Below are 18,920 nucleotides of genomic sequence, written 5' to 3' on the forward strand. Positions count from 1 at the left end.
GACGCTTCCCTTTCCTGTTGCAAAAGTGTGACGTAGAAGAGGGAAGGAGAGTAGAGCCCAGAAAAGCCATGGGAAACAAGGAAGGCCCTTCTCTCGAATGGCCAGTCCCAGGGTTGGCTCCCAACACGACCCTCTCGCGGCCAGTAAAGTCAGTACACTTCATCCGTGCCCTCATGTGTAGGCACAGAGAGCAACCAAAGCCGGGAATCCGGGACCAGCGCTTCCGTCGGCAAGACGTCAAATTTGAGTGAGGACCAAGTCGGCCTCAGCAGGTGTAATGATGTGTGGTGTCCAGTACCTGTGACAAGTGACCGGGGACACACCTGAGGACCAGGCGTAAGTGTGTAGTGTCAGTGTGGTCACCAGCCTTTCTGCCCTGGGGGCGGCTTCAGTTCCCTGCCTACCCCTTCCTGCAACCCTCCAGTCCTGCCTAGGGCTCCTCCTTCAGGGAGAGCACTAGCTCAGGGGCTCAGCTTGGATTCCCCAGATTTCAGGCTGGAGATCTCTGGACCTCTGCCTGTCTCATACATTCAACAAAGTTATTGATTCCCTCCTGGTGTGTGAGAGATGGTAAGCTTCATTTCTACTTTCAGGCTGCTTACAACTTTGCATAAAGGCCTCATCCTTACCTCAGAGATGGCAGAGGCTGTAATGAGCACTCCACCCCCACGCACAGCACAGTGAATTTTAATGTCCCCACTCTGGGGGAAGGGAGGTCACACTACCAGCTTTTGGAGGCACCCCAAAGCTTGTCTGGCACTTTGGTACAGAAAGGATTTTGTCCAATCTCTTGCTTGCTTCGGATAATACTAAAAGGCACATAAAGTTGGTGGCTCAACCCCTCTGGGCTGGGGTGGGGCAGCAGGTGGACAGGCGGGTGGGTCTGGGACAGATGGGCAGAGCATGGGTGTGGGCTCAAGGTCTTGTCGACAGAGGTAGTTGGTCCTGGGTGGATGCTGGGGTGACCGAGGGCACCCTGAGTGCTCAGGCTGGATAGATGCTGCTGTGGTGGCCTTCGTCTGCCCAGTCCACCAGCTCACTGCTCTGGAACCACAGCTGGATCTCCCTCTGGGCCCCCTCCACGGAGTCGCTGGCGTGGATGACATTCCTGTGCCAGGTGGCAGAGGTAGGACACAGGCTTCAGTGTGCACCTTGGGGGTCCCAGGGACAGTCTGCTGCGTGCACCTTGGGGGTCCCAGGGACAGTCTGCTGATCCCCTACTGTCGAGGGGAGCAAGCGGGGTGATTGTACAGAGGTGAAAGGAAGAACAGGGGAGCTGCAAAACTGGATTACAGCCTGATCTCAGCTTCTTACCCACAACCTCATCTGTCCCATGCTAACCCCCGGGGTGTCTGGCGATAAAGTGAGGTGACAGACAACGATGGCAGAGCACATATAAAACACCCACGGAATGCTTTATCTTCTCCTGTGTGCATGAAAGAGTTTTTAAAAAAACTGCACTAGCAAACGTTAGGTGTGATGTGCCATCAGTAAAAGTCTCCTCTGGCTTTACTTTCCCCTGAGCAAGAAGCCCAGGTCTGGTGGATCTGCCTTAGCAGCAAGCCGCCACCCCAAGCCCCTAGTGAGCTGGCCCTCAGCTCCAAGTGGCCGAGTGTGTTAGGGCCCCCATACCTGCTGATGTGGATGCTGAAGTCTCCCCGGATGGTGCCAGGGGCAGCCTCAGCCGAGTTGGTGTGTCCTATCATAGCCCTCGAGGTGCAAACCACATTGGGGCCTTCCCAGACCTGCAGCACAGAGATAAAGGAGGTGGGGAGAGGTGGGTATCACCAAGGGCTCAGTCCAGGACCCTCCACCCCTCCCACCACCCCTGCCCCGCTGTACCATGGCCACCACCGGGCCGGAGCTCATGTAGCTGATGAGGGCTGGATAGAAGGGCTTCCTCTGCAGGTCGTGGTAGTGCTCGGCAAGGATGCTCTCTGGTGCCTGGTGCATTGGGGGAAGGAGGTGAGAGGAGGCCCTGGAGAGGGAGCCCCACCAGGCACTGGGACAGTGACATGGTGTACTGATCACAGGGCCCTTTGCAGACGACACCTACATGGGGCAGCACTCCAGCCACAAAAGCACAAGGCAGACACCTCCCCACCCCTCCCCTTCTACTGCCAACACCAGGATGTCTTCCTGACGCAGGGCTGAGATGTGAGAAGCCCCCCATCCCAGTCCCCTCAGGGACACCCATAGGCCAAGAGCCCTGGTACCTGCAGCATCTTCATCCCCACCAGCTTGAAGCCTCTCCTCTCAAAGCGCTGGATCACATCCCCAACGAGCCTCCGCTGCACCCCGTCTGGCTTCACCGCAACCAGGGTCCGCTCCAGGGTCCAGGAGGGTCCTCCTTTAGAAGAGGGGGGTTCGGGGCTGCCGAGGCCTCACCCTTTCATGTCTCCCGGACCTGGGTTCCCCTGCCAGGACCCAGGGGTCACCTGGACTTCAGAGCGTCTGCCTCAGGCAGAGCAGCTCTGGAGGGGAGAAGTGTGGTGTCCACAGCCAGGACTGTCTAGCATGGTGCTACCCCTTGGGACAAGCAGCACAGGGGGTCCCTGGGGACTTCAGCCTGTCAGAGGGGCCATGGGCCCTCCCAGGCAGTGGCAGAAGCTGCCCATGATAGAGCTGATGTCCCCTGAAAAGGCATCTATCTTAGACAGCCTGGAGGCCTAGGGAGGCACAGTCCAGCTCAGAGGCCACCCGGAGGCCCAAAGATGCCACACTGGAAAGAAAGTACAAGTCTTGGCCTGATTTTCACTCTTGTCCTTTGTGGCGCTAGCACAATGTCTGAACCCCCAACCTGCCACATCAGGAAGGAACTACCACCCATCTTCTGGGTCTCAGGTGAAGGAATGGCAGGGGACCAGGGAGACAGAAGTGCACTTTCCCCACCGGCTGGGCCACAGACAGCGGGACAAAGGGACCTGGGGATTGAGGAGAAAGGTGGAGGGGTTCCTGTCTGCAGGTGGGGAGAGTTGAGAGGGCTCCTCCCCTCACACCTTCGTTGGCCAGGCTGCTGTGGGGTTCCAGGGTGGGATTCTTCCAGACCTAAAGTCAACACTGCCACAGTCTTCCCCCTCCTGGGGAGACACTGCCCGGAAGACCCCCCAGCATCGTCACCCTCCTACAGCCCCAGGCCACTTCCAGAGTTATGCTGACCCTCAGCATTGGGTCCAGGGTCAAGTGTACTTTTGAGAGGAGCCCAGACGCTGGATGTCTAGCTAATTCCTGCAAAGAGGGAGGAGAAAACTGGAGGAGCGATGAGACATAGGGTCCAGGAGGGCCAGTGTCCCTGGAGGCATCTGCAGCTGCCTTCCCATCCCCAGGAGGAAAATAAACCAAAGTTGTGCAGGGCCTGGAGAGCAGACAGTGGGTTCCCACCACATCCCTTCAATGAACCGCGCTGGAGGAAGTCCCCCCATCCTTATTCCGTCCCCCAAGCCCAGTGCCTGGGGGCCCTGCTGCCAGCTGGCTTGTGCCTCAGCCGGTGGCAGTTCACTCTTGCCAGCATTTGGAACGCCAGGACATCTGCTGCTCAGGAAGAGCCTGAGGGTCAGCAGCTAGGGCAGAGGTCCCTGTGGATACCAGCGGGCAGGGATAGGCCAGAGGGAAAAACGCCCCAGGACGGCAGTGTTCATCTGATGAGAATGACCCCTCTCAGGAGCCCCGAGTACGCCGCAAAGTGTGGCCACCAGGCTTCTGGCTTCCTCCTGCCCTGGAACCCTGGGGACCCCCTGCCCTGAGCACGGTGAGGAGGTGAGCGGGGGCGTGGGGGGCTGGGTGGGAGTGAGCGGTGGTGGGGGGGGGTGCGTGCAGGGCCCCAGCCCGGCGAGAACCCGACGGTCGCGCAGCTCCAGCCGGCCAGTCCCGAGGCCTCAAGCCCCCTGCGCCAGGACCCGCACGTGCGCCAGCAGAGGCCTGCGGCGCCTCAGCCCGCCCCACCTCGCGCATGGCCGCCGGGTGGGCGGACTCACCAGAGCTGGAGCGCGCAAGCAGGCTGGCGACCGGGGCCCGCGTGCGGCACATCAGCCCCCGCAGCGCCGCGCGCCCGGAGAGACCGCGCATGACTCCCTGCCCGCGAGTGCTGTCTGAGAGCGCAAGAGAGAGACCCGGGGATAGAGGGGGAGGGGCAGAGGGAAGTGGGAGGGAGGAGGGTGGAGGGAGAAAAGGAACCTGGGGAAGGGTTGGAGGGATAGAGGGAAGCGGGAGGAGGGAAGGGGAGGGAGGTGGAGGGGCAGAGGGAGAAAAGGAACCCGGGGAACGGGCAGCGGGAGAAAGGTAGGAGGGAGGGAGGGGAAGGGGGAGAGGAGGAGGGGTGGAGGGAGGGAGAGCGGCGCAAGGCCCCCATGGCCTCTACCCTCGCGGCCCCACACCGACCCTGATTCACTCAGGCGGCCTAAGGAAGTATTTAATGTCAATTTCTGTTAAAATCAGAAGAAAAAAACAACAATGATGATGAACACAGCATGGATTGTATTCGTCTTTATACGAACACAGTCCTTAAGTATCAGTTTGAGTTCATGCAAGTCCTCCTGCGTCTGTCTTGGGCTGCACCCCGCCCTAGCAGGAGGACCTGCTTCTGGGGGGCGGGGGGTGTCCTCCCACCTGAGTCTCCCTCGGAAATTACACCCTGCATCAGGGGAGGGTGGACCTGGATGGTCAGGCAAGGTCAGGCAGGACATCTCTGCATTTGGATGGGGAAAATCCCACCTTTATTCTCAAGTGGACATGTAACTGCATTCCTCTAACTGAAGGAATTTAGCTTCCACTGAAACCCTTACGGTGCCTGTGACTTTATCGCAAGCAGAAATCACAGATATTCTCATTTACTATATTGTTCCAGTTGAGAAGATGGCGCAGTACTGTTTGAAATATGAGATCAGCTGCAAGATCTTATGTAATGAGTTTTCGTTTTCTTTTTGTTTTAATTTTATTTATTTATTTTTGGCTGTGTTGGGTCTTCGTTGCTGTGCGCGGGCTTTCTCTAGATGCGATGAGCGGGGGCTACTCTTCGTTGGGGTGCACAGGCTTCTGAATGTGTTGGCTTCTCTTGTTGCGGAGCCCAGGCTCTAGACGCGCGGGTTTCAGTAGTTGTGGAGCACGGGCTAAGTTGCTCCGTGGCATGTGGGATCTTCCCGGACCAGGGCTCAAACCCATGCCCCCTGCATTGGCAGGCGGATTCTTTTCTTTTTTTTTCTTTTTTTTTATTTATTTTATTTTTGGCTGCGTTGGATGTTGCTACACGCGGGCTTTCTCTAGTTGCGGGAAGTGGGGGCTAGTCTTCATTACAATGTGTGGGCTTCTCATTGCGGTGACTTCTCTTGTTGCGGAGCCCGGGCGGGCTCTAGGCGCGCGGCCTTCAATAGTTGTAGCACACAGGCTTCAGTAGTTGTGGCTCACAGGCTCTAGAGTGCAGGCTCACTAGTTGTGGCGCACGGGCTTTGTTTCTCCGTGGCATGTAGAATCCTCCCAGACCAGGGCTCGAACCCATGTCCCCAGCATTGGCAGGTGGATTCTTAACCACTGCGCCACCAGGGAAGCCCTGTAATGAGTTTTTCAAAAAGCATATATACTTCTTTATGCTGTTGTGGATGGAATTGTTTTCTTAATTTCATTTTCAGTTGTTCATTACAAGCATATAAAAATACAATTGAGTTTTGTATATGGATCTTGTATCCGGAGACTTTGGTGAACTCATTTATTAATTCTAATAGTTTTTTAGTGGATTCCTCAGGATTTTGTACATACAAGGTTATGTCATACAGGAATAGAGATAGTTTGACTTTTTCCTTCCCAATCTGGATGTCTTTTTTTTTTTCATTTTATTAATCAATTGCTTGGCTAGAATCTTCAGTACAATGTTAAATACAAGTGACCTTCTTTTTCCACTGTCTTAAGATGGGAGATTAGATTATTGTTTTGAAATATTTTTTTCTTTCTTAGTATAGACATTTACAGCTATAAATTTCCCTCTAAACACTGCACTAACCATATTCCATAAGTTTTGATGTGTCTTCATTTTCTTTCATCTCAAAGTATTTTCTGATTTCCCTTTTGATTTCGTATACTCTAAAAACTACAAATCATTGTTGAAAGAAATTACAGAAAATCTAAATAAATGACAAAACATCCCACATTCATGGATTGGAAGACTTAACATGTTAATATGTCAATGCTCCTCAAACTGATCTACAGATTCAACTCAATCCCTGTCAAAATCCTGACTTCTTTGTAAAAATTGGTAAGTTGATTCTCAAATTCAGTGGGTTTGCAAGAGACCCGGAATAACCAGAAACTCCTGAAAAAGAACAAAGCAGGAGAGCTCACACTTCCTGATTTCAAACTTATCACAAAACAATAAAAATCAAGTCAGTGTGGTACCAGCACAAGGATAGACATATAGACCAATGGAATAGAATTGAGAGTCCAGAAATAAAACCATACCTCTGTAGTCAACTGATTTTGGTGAGGAAGCCAAGATCATTCAATGAGAGACAGAATAGTCTTTTCAACAAGTGGTGTTGCAGTAGCCAAGACATGGAAACAACCTAAATGTCCATCAACAGATAAATAAGTAAAGAAGATGTGATACACATATACAATGGAATATAACTCAGCCATAAAAAAGAATGAAATAAAAAAAAAAGAATGAAATAATGCCATTTACAGCAACATGGATGGACCTAGTGATTATCATATTAAGTGAAGTAAGTCAGAAAGAGAAAGACAAATACCATATGATATCACTTATATGTGGGATCTAAAATATGACACAAATTAACTTAGCTACGGGACTTCTCTGGTAGTCCTGTGGTTAGGACTCTGTGCTCCCAATTCAGGGGGCTCAGGTTCGATCCCTGGTCAGGGAATCAGATCCCGCATGCCACAACTAAGACCCAGTGCAGCCAAATAAATAATTTTTTTTTAAAAAAAGACATGCACCACAATGTTCATTGCAGCACTATTTACAATAGCCAGGACATGGAACCAACCTAAATGTCCATTGACAGTTGAATGAATAAAGAAGATGTGGCACATATATACAATGGAATATTACTTAGCCATAAAAAGGAATGAAACAGTTATTTGTAGTGAGGTGGATGGACCTAGAGCCTGTCATACAGAGTAAAGTAAATCAGAAAGAGAAAAACAAGTACCGTATGCTAACGCATATATATGGAATCTAAAAAAAAAAAAAAAAAAAGGTACTGATGAACCTAGTTGCAGGGCAGGAATAAAGAGGTAGACATGGAGAATGGACTTGATGACGTGAGGTGGGAGGGCAAAGCTGGGGCGAAGTGAGAGTAGCATTGGCGTATATACACTACCAAATGTGAAACAGTTGGCTGGTGGGAAGCAGCAGCATAGCACAGGGAGACTGGCTTGGTGCTTTGTGATGACCTAGAGGGGTGGGATAGGGAGGGTGGGAGGGAGGCTCAAGAGGGAGAGGATGTGGGCACATGTGTATGCATATGGCTGATTTGCTTTGTTGTGCAACAGAAACTAACACGGTATTGTCAAGCAATTATACTCCAATAAAAATGTATTAAAAAAAGTATCATTTAAAAAAATTAACTTATCTATGAAACAGAAGCAGACTCACTGAACAGACTTGTGGTTGCCAAGTGGGAGGAGGGTGGAGAAGGGATGGATTGGAAGTTTGGGATTAGTACATGCGAACTATTATGTATGCAATGCATAAACAACAAGATCTTATTGCATAGCACAGGAAACTATATTCAATATCCTGTGATCATAATGGAAAAGAATATGAGAAAGAATATATAACTGAATCACTTTTTTTTTTACATCTTTATTGGAGTATAATTGCTTTACAATATAACTGAATCACTTTGATTCAGCACTGAAAAGATGCTCAACATCATTAGTCATCAGGGAAATGCAAATCAAAACCCTGAGAGACAACTTTATACCCGCTATCATGGCTAGAACCAAAAGGTCAGATAATAACCTGTGTTGGTGAGGATGTGGAAAAATTGGAACCCTCCTACATTACTGATGGAAATGTAAAATAATGCAGCCACTTTGGGAAATAGTCTGGCAATTTCTCAAATGATTAAAAATCGAATCATATGACTCAGAAATTCTACTTCTAGGTATATACCCAAAAGAAATGGAAGTACATGTCCACAAAAACTGGTACACAAATTTTCACAGCAGCATTATTTATAGTAGCCAAAGGGTGGAAATAACCCAAATGTTCATCAGTTGATGAATAGATAAACAAAATGTGGTCAGTCCATGCAGTGGAATAGTATTCGGCCATAAAAGGAAGGAAATACTAACACATGCTGTAACCTGAATGAACTGTTTTTTCCCCTAACCACTCGACCGCAAGGGAATTCCCTTGAAGGAACCTTGGAAACATTATGCTGAGTGAAAGAATTCAGTCACAAAAGGCCACATATTGTATGATTCCATTCATGTGAAAGTACAGAATAGGGAAGTATACAGAGACAGAAAGTAGTATTAGTGGTTGCTTAGGGCTGGGGGTGGGGAGTGGTGGAGGAATGGGAGAGTGATAGCTAAACGGTATGGAGCTTCTTTTTTCTTAATATTTATTTTATTTTATTTTGGGCTGCTTCAGGTCTTAGTTGCGGCACACAGGATCTTCTTTGCGGCATGCGGGCCCTCTAGTTGAGGCATGAGGGCTTAGTTGCCCTGCAGCATGTGGGATCTTAGTTCCTCGACCAGGGATTGAACCCGCATCCCCTGCATTGGAAGGTGGATTCTTAACCACTGGACCACCAGGGAAGTCCCTGGAGCTTCTTTTTAGGAGATGAAAATGTTCTAAAATTGACTGTGGTGATGGTTACACATATGTGTGAGTACACCAAAAATCATTGAATTGTAAATTTTATTTTATTTTATTTATTTATTTTTTTTTGCGGTACGTGGGCCTCTCACTGTTGTGGCCTCTCCCGTTACGGAGCACAGGCTCCGGACGCACAGGCCCAGTGGCCATGGCTCACGGGCCCAGCAGCTCCGTGGCATGTGGGATCCTCCCGGACTGGAGCACGAACCCGTGTCCGCTGCATCAGCAGGCGGACTCTCAACCACTGCGCCACCAGGGAAGCCCCTGAATTGTAAATTTTAAATGGGTGAATGGTTTAGTATGGAATTATTTCTCAACAAAGCTGTTTTTTCAAAGATGAAAAAGCAAAAAATAAGAAAAAAAAACAAACAAAAAGACCAAAAAAATGAAAAAGCATTTATTATTATGTCACATATTTTAAATGTCTTGAGACATCTTGGCTGTTTCATCAAACCACTTCCAACCCTGCACAGGTCAGGCCCTACACTGCTCTGGGACTCTGAGGCTGCTGTAGCCCAGCCCCAGACTGATCCCTGTTCCCAGAGACAGTGCAGCACTTGGCTCACGGTACTGCTCTGTGCAAGGTGGCCACTTCCTGTTGGGAGGTGAGCCTGCTTCCCCACCCCCTTTGCATCTGGGCTGGCCCTGTGGCTGGTTGTGTCTGCACAAACGCTGGGTAACATCCTCATCTGGGCCTTAGAGATCTACACTTCTGCCTTTGCCGTTTGGGATGCACGGGCTTGGACTTTCCTTTCCGTGTAAAGAAGCCTAAGGCAGCCACAGAGAAAGAGAAAGAAAGAGCCCCCAGCCCCCAGCCATCCCTACCAAAGCACCAGAAGTGTGGGTAGTCATCTTGAGAGTTCCAGCCCCAGCTTATGCCTCAGGGAGCAGAAGAGCCACCAGCTGAACCCTGCCCAACTCCCTAACTCAGCAAAGAATCAGCAGAAAGTATCCTGGCTGTTGTGTGAAGCCGTTCAGATTTGGGGTAATTTGTTGAGATGCCTCCCACTCAACCCAGCCTGGCTCAACTGAGCTCATCTGAGATGTGGAATCCCTTGTCTTCTCTGTGGCCAAGCCAGGGCTCAAGTAGAAGAGTGGCCCTAGGTCCACTGCTCCTCCGACCACAGTTCCCTGCATCCTCTTCTGTCCAGGATCTGTGCAGCTTCTGTGTGAAGACTTCAGGCTCACAGGTGGCTGGCTGAGTGAGTTAGGAGACCTGAGTTTCGACCCTGGTCCTTCTTCTAAGGCTACACCTTTACCCGCCCTGAGCCCCCGTCCCCTCCTCTGGAAAGTGCTGCTGACGGTGCCTCAGGGAATAGGGTTCTGGCACATGGGCTGCTTCTTGCTCTGTCCTGTCTCATCCTGTCCCCTCTGGTCCCTGTTCCTGTCCCTCTCCTGCACCCTGACGCCCTCCTCAGGCTTCCAGACCCACTGCCGCTGTGTGGGATTGCTGGGGGATTTACCTCCCCCAGAGGCAGAGATGTGCACCCTGCATCTCCCTGGCCCCCATATCGCAACAGTTCTGGGGTGCCTTCAGAGGTTCCCGAGAGATCAGGCCAGAGTTCCATGACCTGGGCCTCCTCCTCTTCCCTTTCCAGACCCACTTCCTACTCCCCCTGAGTGTTCTCTGGGACCACGTCCTAAAACATCGTTCTCACATTTTCACACAGGTCCACATCAGGGTCCACCTCCAGGAAACCCAGCCTCAGAAAGGAAGATACCAGAAGGAAGCACTTTATGACCGCATTTGATACAGCAGAGCACAAACACGAGGCTGTTCATTTCTCCTCTGATGCTGACTCTCCTCCCGCGTCCGGCACTAAACGTGGAAGCACTTTATCAATACATTTGCTTGGTATTTATTTCTCCGTGACCGCATTCCTCCCTTCTAGACTCTCCTCTCGCATCTTTTGAGGAGTAGATCTCATAGCCCTCAGATCATTTTCAGTTGTTACAGGTCCAGTTTCACGTGGGTTAAAACCCCCGCCATGTATCCACCTGAAGAGTCCTTTCTCTCCTTCCCCCAAGCCGGCCAGGTTTGGTCCAAGTGAGGCTGGTCTGCAACAGCGTCCTTTCTCTCAGTCTCTGTCCTCATCTGGTGCATGACTTTCTTGTCTCCAAGTTGTTGACATTCAGCTTCCTCCTGGCAAGGCAGCCCTAGTTCCTTCTGAGACTTAGGACGACAGACATCCTGTCTCGGACCCTGCACCCCTGAGCCCTTCAGATAGAGCCAGGGCCCAGGGCCAGTGGTCAGCTGTCCTCACCTTGACCCACAGACCCCAATCAATGTTCCAACAGGATTGTTTTGTGGTCTCGAATTACCATACGGAAATGCAAGGTGCCTGACTACCCAGACTCTCTGAAGAAGATGAGGGTGAGAGGGCTTGTTCTGCAAGCTATCAGTCCTTGTTACATAGCTGTAATAATTCCGACGATGTGTTGGCCCAGGTATTGACAAGTAGACCAAGGGAACAGGATAGAGAACCCAGAAACAGACTCATACATGTACGAGCACCAAATATATGACTGAGGAGCTGCTGCAGATCAGTGGGAAATGCAGACTTTTCAATAAACATTGCTGGGTCAATCAGGTATCCATATGGAAAGAGAGAGAGACCTAATCCTACATACACAGAAATAAATTTCAGGTAGGTTAAAGGCCTAAATATGAAAGGCAGATCTATAAAGCTTTCAGAAGGTAAGAAACTATAAGCAGGACCTTCTAAGGGGAAGAATTTCTTCAGGCACAAAAGGCACTAATCATAAAGAAAATGATTGACAAATTCAACTACATTAAAATGAAGAACTTCATAAAAAACACCATGAAGATATTAAAATGGCCCAGATCTAAAACACTGACAATACCGAATGCTAGCAAGAATGTAAAGCAACAGGAACACTAGTTCATCACTGGTGGAAATGCAAAATGGAAGTTACTTTGGAATATATTTTGGTGGTTTCTTACAGAACTAAACATACTCTTACCATGTGCTGTAGCAATCATTATACTTGGTATTTACTCAAATGAGTTGAAAATGTATGTCCCCAAAAAAGTGCACATGGATGTTTATAGCAGGTTTATTCATAATTGCTTTATTCATAAATTGCCAAAACTTGGAAACAACCAAGATGTCCTTCAGTAGGTGAATGGATAAATAAACTGTGGTGTATCCAGACAGTGGAATATAGTTCAACAATAAAAAGAAATACAAGGGACTTCCCTGGTGGCCCGGTGGTTAAGAATCCGCCTGCCAACGTAGGGAACACGGGTTCAAGCCCTGATCCGGGAGGATCCCACATGCCACGGAGCAACTAAGCCCATGCGCCACAACTACTGAACCTGCACTCTAGAGCCCACGAGCCACAGCTACTGAGCCCGCGTGCCACAACTACTGAAGCCCACGCGCCTAGAGCCCATGCTCTGCAACAAGAGAAGATATCGCATTGAGAAGCCTGTGCACCACAATGAACAGTAGCCCCCGCTCAACGCAACTAGAGAAAGCCTGTGCGCAGCAACGAAGACCCAACACAGCCAAAAATAAATAAATTAAAAAAATAAAAATATTAAAAGAAAAAGAAGAAAGGGTGGGGAGTAGATGAAACAAAGCTGTCAAAATGTTGATGATTGTTGAACTGGGGTGATAGGTATGTGAGGGCTTGAGTGTATGATTTGATTTCAGTGTATGTTTGAAAATTTCTATAATAAAAGGTAAAAAACAAAACAGGTCTTTAAAAAAAAGAAAAGAAAAAAGAAATGTGCCATCAAGCCCTAAAAGGATATGGAGTAAACTTAAATGCGTATCACTTAGTGAGAGAAGCCAGTTTGGAAAGACTATATACTGTATGATTCTGACTATATAACATGCTGGAAAAGGCAAAACTCTGGAGACAGTAAAAAGATCAATGATTGCCGGGGGTTGGGCACTGGAAGGGATGAACAGGCAGAGCACAGAAGATATTTAGGGCAGTGAAACTACCCTGTATGGTACTATAATGATAGATACATGTCATTATATATTTGTCCAAACCCATAGAATGTACAATACCAAGAGTGAACCTTAATGTAAGCTATGGACTGTGGATGATTAGGATGTGGTTCTTCAGCTGTAACAAATGACCGCCCTGGTGGGGGATGGTGATAGTGGGGGAGGCTGTGCATGTTTGGGGGCAGAGGGTATATGGGAACTCTGCACTTTCTGCTTAATTTTGCTATGAATCTAAAACTCTTAAAAATAAAATATATTAAATACACACACACAGACCATGAAGAAAGAAAAAGACAAGTCACAGAACAGGAAAGAATATTTCCACCACTTAAAACCTGTGCACGTCTAGTGCTCTATGACCAGAAATCAGTGAGTAAAAGACCAATGGCCCAACAGCACAGCAAATACTTGAAGATTCGTTTCTCCAAAGAGGAAATTTTAACAGCCAGTAAATAACGCAAAGGTGCTCAGCCTCAGGAGTAATCAGAGAAACGCAAATAAAGTCATGGTACAAATCTCCAAGTCTGAAAATTCCAGATATTAGCGAGGATGTGGACCACTGGAACCCCTCACTGCTAGTGAGATTCTCAGCTGACCAAACCCGTTTAGGTGAACAGCGTGGAGTTATCAAGAAAGGGAAAAGACAAGCTACAGAGCCAGAGAAAATATTTGCAACTCATAAATCTGATCAGGGTCTAGTATGAAGAATTTATAAAGAACTCTTACAAGTTAATAACAGAAAACCACTCCGCCCACACCCTCCCGTAACCCTCTCCCCTTGAGTGTGGGCTGCACCCAGTGACAAGGAGAAAACAGCAGGAGATGGGAGGTTGTCTTCAGGATTGGTGACCAGACCTGCTGATCTGCTTCTTCCTTTCTCCTCCCCCACATCCTGCGTAGAGCTCCAGCTGCCCTACGGGCAGGTCCATGTGACAAGGAACCCAGGTCTCTGGCCAACAACCAGTGTGGACCTGAGGCCACAGCCACGGATGTGAGTTTAGAAGCACATCCTACCCCAGTCTAGCCTTGAGATGACTGAAGCCCCCGTTGACACTTTTGCAGCCTGACTAAGGATGAGATGGGTGGGGAATGAGGGGCGACAGCCTTGAATTTCTGGGACATTCCTGCTTGGAGAGACCCTGCCCTGCAGGGTGGGAGGAGGGGGCAACCCAGTAGAACCAGACTCCGTACCAGCCCTGCTGCTGCTGTCTCCTTGCCCTACACCGGCTCTCCAGCTGTTTCTAATCTTGTGCCTCTTTGGGTAAACGTGGAAGTTTCCAGGTTGCCCCTTCCCCAACACCTGCAAACCAGCAGCCTCTCAGGAGACCCTGAGTCTGATTTTCACTGACTTCTAGTTACCTAATTATTGTTATAGATTTCTAATTTAATTCCATTGTGGTCAGAGAGCATATTCTGTATCACCCAAATTCTTTGAAGTTTATGGAGAACTGGTTTTTTGTTTTGTTTTGTTTTTGGCAGTACGCGGACCTCTCACTGCTGTGGCCTCTCCCGTTGCGGAGCACAGGCTCCGGACGCGCAGGCTCAGCGGCCATGGCTCACGGGCCTAGCTGCTCCACGGCATGTGGGATCTTCCTGGACCGGGGCATGAACCTGTGTCCCCTGCATCGGCAGGCGGACTCTCAACCACTGCGCCACCAGGGAAGCCCAAGAACTGGTTTTTAAAAATTATTTATTTATTTGGCCGCACTGGGTCTTAGTTGCAGCATGCGGGCTCCCAGCTGTGTTATGCAGGATCTAGTTTCCCAATCAGGGATCGAACCCAGGCCCCCTGCATTGGGAGCACAGAGTCTCAACCACTGGACCACCAGGGAAGTCCCTTGACGCTCTTTTAATAGGTGCATACATATTTATTTCTTCCTTATGAATTAACCCTTTTATGGTTATGAAAAAAAAATTTTTTTGGTGATACCTTTTGTCTTGAAGTCCACCTTATCTAATAGAAATATAGGGACTCCAGTTTCTCATGTTTATTATTGCATGCTGGGTCTTTGTCCATCCGCTTACTTTCAACCCATCTGTGTCTTTATGGTTGTAGATAGCTGGGTCTTGCTTTTTAGAAAATCCAGTCTGATAATCTCTGCCTTTTAATTGGAGTGTTGGAGTATGTAGTCCATGAATAATTAATGTAATTATTGATATGGTTGGAGTTAGGTCTCCTATTTTATTATTTGTTTTGTGTTTGCCCCCTCTGATTTATATTATTTTCCTCCTTTCCTGACCTCTTTCGGATTAAATGAATATTTTAAAATACCTTTTAATTTATTTATTGGATTTTTAGGTATACCTTAGCATTATTTTTATACTGGTTGCTCTAGGGATTGTAATTACATCCCTAACATTTCACAGACTATTTAGAATTTATACTGTGCCACTTCATGTAAGATGCAGGAATCTTGCAACCATGTAGGTCTGTTTTCTCCTCCCCCCTGTCCTGTCTGCTCCATTGTTTCTGCAGAGAAGTCATAGGTTGTTTGAATTGTTATTCCCTTGAATGTCATTTTTCTCTGGATGCTTTCAATATTTCCTCTTTTTGTTTGGTTTTCAGTAGTTGACTATTATGTGCCTGGGTGTGATTTTCTTTGTACAATTTCTTCTTAGGATTCACTGAGCTTCTTGAATCTGTACATTAATGTCTTTCACCAAATTTCTCATGTTTTTTCTGCCTCGTTCTCTCCTATCCTTTTTTCTGCCTCGTTCTCTCCTATCCTTCTTTTTAAAAGAATTTAAAAAAATTCTTTTTTTAAAAAAACATTTTAGACCTCTTTTCACCCCTGCTCGGGTCACTGCAGGGGGAGCCAGTGTGGGTGGCTTCTTCTCGGAGCTGGGGTCCCAGGTAGCCTGACCTGCATCTGCCAGCCCAGGGAAGCTGGTGAGGGCTGCCAAGGGGGAGCACTCAAACCAGAGCATCACTCTTGGGGCATCCTACCCTGGCAACATCTGCCCCTGTCACTCACTGCCACCAGGGGACCACTTTCATCTTTCTCATCTTCTGTAAATTGCCGGGATATGGGATATTTCCAGTGTCTTCTTTTGGACTGTCTTTTTTTCAGTGTGTGAATTTCCTTTCTATCTTAGGTATATTCACCGTTTATCACACAAAGCACATGTTTTCTCCCATTTGTCTTTTGACTTAATTGATGACGTCTATCCTTTCACACTTTTTATAATTACGTAGCATTTTAAAAAATGTAGTCAAATAAGTAACTTTTTCTTCATGTTCCCCGGTTCCCTGTCTTGCTCAAGAAATTCTTTCCCATGACTGTATTCTAAGGGACGTGTTCTAGTTTCCTTTTAATATTTTTATCATTTTATTCTTTTTTTAAAAAAAATTATTGGATTATAGCTGATTTACAATGTTGTGTTAGTTTCAGGTGTACAGTAAAGTGAATGAGTTATACATATACATATATCCCCTCTTTTTTAGATTCTTTTCCCATATAGGTCATTACAGAGTATTGAGTAGAGTTCCCTGTGCTATAAAGTACGTCCTTATTAATTATCCATTTTATATATAGTAGTATGTAAATGTCAATTCCAATCTCCCAATTTATCCCTCCCCTCTTTCCCGCCTAAAAATATGGAACGCTTCACGAATTTGCATGTCATCCTTGTGCAGGGGCCATGCTAATCTTCTCTGTATCGTTCCAATTTTAGTATATGTGCTGCTGAGGCAAGCACTATCATTTTATTCTTGACAGTTGACAGCCTGATCCAGTTGGAATTCATTTTTCTGTGTAGTGTGAGGTAGGATACAGAACCGTGTATCCGCAAGACCTCGAGAAGGGGCCTCCTGCCACTGGGCCTGTTTCCATCTTCACATTTGGCCTCCCAGGTGGGTCCTTTCCATTTTTTAAAAAATATTTATTTATTATTTAGGCTGCGCTGGGCTTCAGTTGTGGCATGCGGGACCTTTTTGCGGCATGCATGTGGGATCTAGTTCCCTGACCAGGGATTGAACCCTGGCCCCCTGCATTGGGAGCATGGAGTCTTACCCACTGGACCACCTGGGAAGTCCCTCCTTTCCATTATTAATACTCTGTTACGTAGCAGAGTTCTCCTGAGCCCCCTAGATGGAGCACCGATGCCTCCTCTCCTGCCTGCTTGGGGAGCTTGGCCCGGGAGCCTCACACTGAGGTGACCCTCAGAGTGGGTAGGGCTGGTGGGGGACCGCTGAGCCCAGCCTGGGGCAGGGATGGATCTCGGCTGGAACAGTCTGCAGGGCTCAGTGCTGACCACAGCTGCTGTCCCCAGCATGATCTGGGTCAGTACAGTGCACTAAAATCGAAGCTCAGCAAAACCCAGAATTGGTCTCTGTCCCTTTAAACTGAGAACCTGGGAGCCCCCTTCGGCCAGGGGTGAGGGGGGTCCAGCCTAGATTCCAGAGGAATAAAGGGTCTCTTTTAAGGGTTCACACCTGGGACTTCCTTCCCCCACCCTCCCACCATGCCTCACCGTCCCCCCTTACCCCCCAGCATTCAGTGGCCTTGGGCTCCCCGGTCAGCTTCTCTTCCCTCCCGACCGGTAAACCCTCACGCACGCGCGAACACCCCCATACGTACAAAGTTCGAAAGGTGCAAACAGGTATAGCCCCTCTTACCAATCCTTGGCCACAGGGCTCCCTTCCCTCCCCGGCTGCTGGATGCTTCCAGGCATTCTACGTCTTTAAGATATGCAAATTAAAAAATTTTTTTTCTACAAAAATGGTAGCTTTCTGAACACATTATTCTGCCCTTCCCTTTTTTCAGCTAATAATCCCCCTGGTAGACCATTCCCAATTAGTACACAGAGCTTCCTGGTTTTCCTTTTACAGCCCACTGGATCAGTGTTTATAATATCACAGTGTTTGAATTTCGATCTGGGTACCCATGACTCTAATGCCCATACCCTCATGACCAATATCTAGGTGCATGCTGCACTTGAATGCAGCCTCACGCTTCTGTGACCATATCTGCAGGGAAAATGCACAGCGGTGGCAGGACTGGGGCTCCCGGGAGGCTCAGCAAACCTAAGAAAGTCTGTGGGCAATGCCACCCTTTCGGTAGGATCAAATTTTTTGATCTCTGCAGATTTGTTAGGTGAAAGAAGGCCTCTGGGTGCTTTTCAGTTTGCATTTCTCTAAGGAGGGAAATATTCATCTGCATATCCTTTCCAGGAATCTTCTCTGGTGGTTTGCTGTGGGAGAGTTGATATTTCTTATTTACTTGTAGGAACTCTTTATTATTAGTAATCTCATTAAGATCGGCCCTTTGTGATGTGAGTTGCAAGTGTCCTTCCATTTGAGGCTTGTTTTTTTTTTTTTTTTTTTTGAGGCTTGTTTTTTGAGTGTGGTTACTCAGTTTTGCTCGTAGCTGAATTTCTATCTTGCCTCTAGCCTACTGGGTCACATGTAGAAAAGCCTTCGCTTCCCCTAAACTGTGAAAAAGTTTCCCCATGTACTCTTCCAGTCCCTCCATCGTTTCCTTTTCACGCTGAAATCCTTAATCTGTTGGAATCTACCCGGATGTCAAGGGTGAGTGAGTCCCACCCACTGACGTGAATCGCCACCTTCACAGTGTACGAAATATGTACAATGAGCCTTTTCATTTTTCCATGAAAGTGTTTTTCACACATACTCGTAGCGCCTTTGTGGTGTGACGCGCCGGGAGGCCGGCCGGGGAGTCTAGCTCCGGGAGGCAGGAGCCGGCGCAGGCTGACCGGACCTCGCGCGGCGCCCGGCCCACGAGCAGGGACCGAAAGACACTGGCGTCCCGGGGTCCCCCCAGCGCATCCAGAAAGCATGTGGGGACACTCCGCGGACGCTTCGAATCTCCTGCGCGTTCCAAGTCACGCCCCACCATTTCTCTCTCTGAACCAAGACCCCCGCGGCCCCCGGGATCCCGCGCCACCCTTCGCCCCCATTCCTCCCTCCGCCCCACGTGTCCCGAGACCCTCCACTCCATCCCGCCCCGCCTCCCCCACCTGCGCACTGTCGCGGGCCCGAGTCCCCCACCAGTCCGGACCTCCCTCCGACCCATTTTCCCTGCGCGCCCTCTTGGTCCCCGCATCGACCCCCGCCCCGCGTCGACCCCCGCCCCGCA

General features: G+C 48.6%; 1 protein-coding gene and 1 non-coding gene across 3 annotated transcripts; both read right to left on the reverse strand.

The window, feature by feature from the left end:
• Positions 1–822: 822 nt before the first annotated feature.
• On the reverse strand, positions 823–4,252 carry NME4 (NME/NM23 nucleoside diphosphate kinase 4). Of its 2 annotated transcripts, none has more exons than XM_067707257.1 (5): positions 3,975–4,252; positions 2,217–2,350; positions 1,843–1,944; positions 1,633–1,745; positions 823–1,220 (listed from the first exon to the last, which is right to left on the reverse strand). In XM_067707257.1, exons 1-5 carry the CDS (start codon positions 4,063–4,065, stop codon positions 1,037–1,039), a joined length of 624 nt encoding a protein of 207 aa, XP_067563358.1. In that variant the 5' UTR covers positions 4,066–4,252; the 3' UTR covers positions 823–1,036. The 2 variants fall into 2 exon arrangements, with proteins under 2 accessions (XP_067563358.1, XP_067563359.1); XM_067707258.1 differs by having other exon boundaries at positions 823–1,108; positions 3,975–4,238.
• Positions 4,253–16,414: 12,162 nt separating this feature from the next.
• LOC137208260 (U6 spliceosomal RNA) lies at positions 16,415–16,521 on the reverse strand. The gene has a single exon (XR_010935576.1). It is a non-coding gene; the product is annotated as a U6 spliceosomal RNA (small nuclear RNA).
• Positions 16,522–18,920: the final 2,399 nt, after the last annotated feature.

Source organism: Pseudorca crassidens, chromosome 15 (assembly GCF_039906515.1).
Source record: "Pseudorca crassidens isolate mPseCra1 chromosome 15, mPseCra1.hap1, whole genome shotgun sequence".
Classification (NCBI taxonomy): domain Eukaryota; kingdom Metazoa; phylum Chordata; class Mammalia; order Artiodactyla; family Delphinidae; genus Pseudorca; species Pseudorca crassidens.

What these genes read in the sequence shown, in the direction of transcription:
- NME4 (XM_067707257.1), bottom strand. Translation starts at nt 4,065, where the DNA reads ATGCGCGGTCTCTCCGGGCGCGCGGCGCTGCGGGGGCTGATGTGCCGC. An exon ending in TGGGGATGAAGATGCTGCAG is followed by an intron (nt 1,945 to 2,216) that starts GTACCAGGGCTC and finishes CCAATGCACCAG; the next exon opens with GCACCAGAGAGCATCCTTGC. An exon ending in TTCAGCATCCACATCAGCAG is followed by an intron (nt 1,221 to 1,632) that starts GTATGGGGGCCC and finishes TCCCCTCGACAG; the next exon opens with TAGGGGATCAGCAGACTGTC.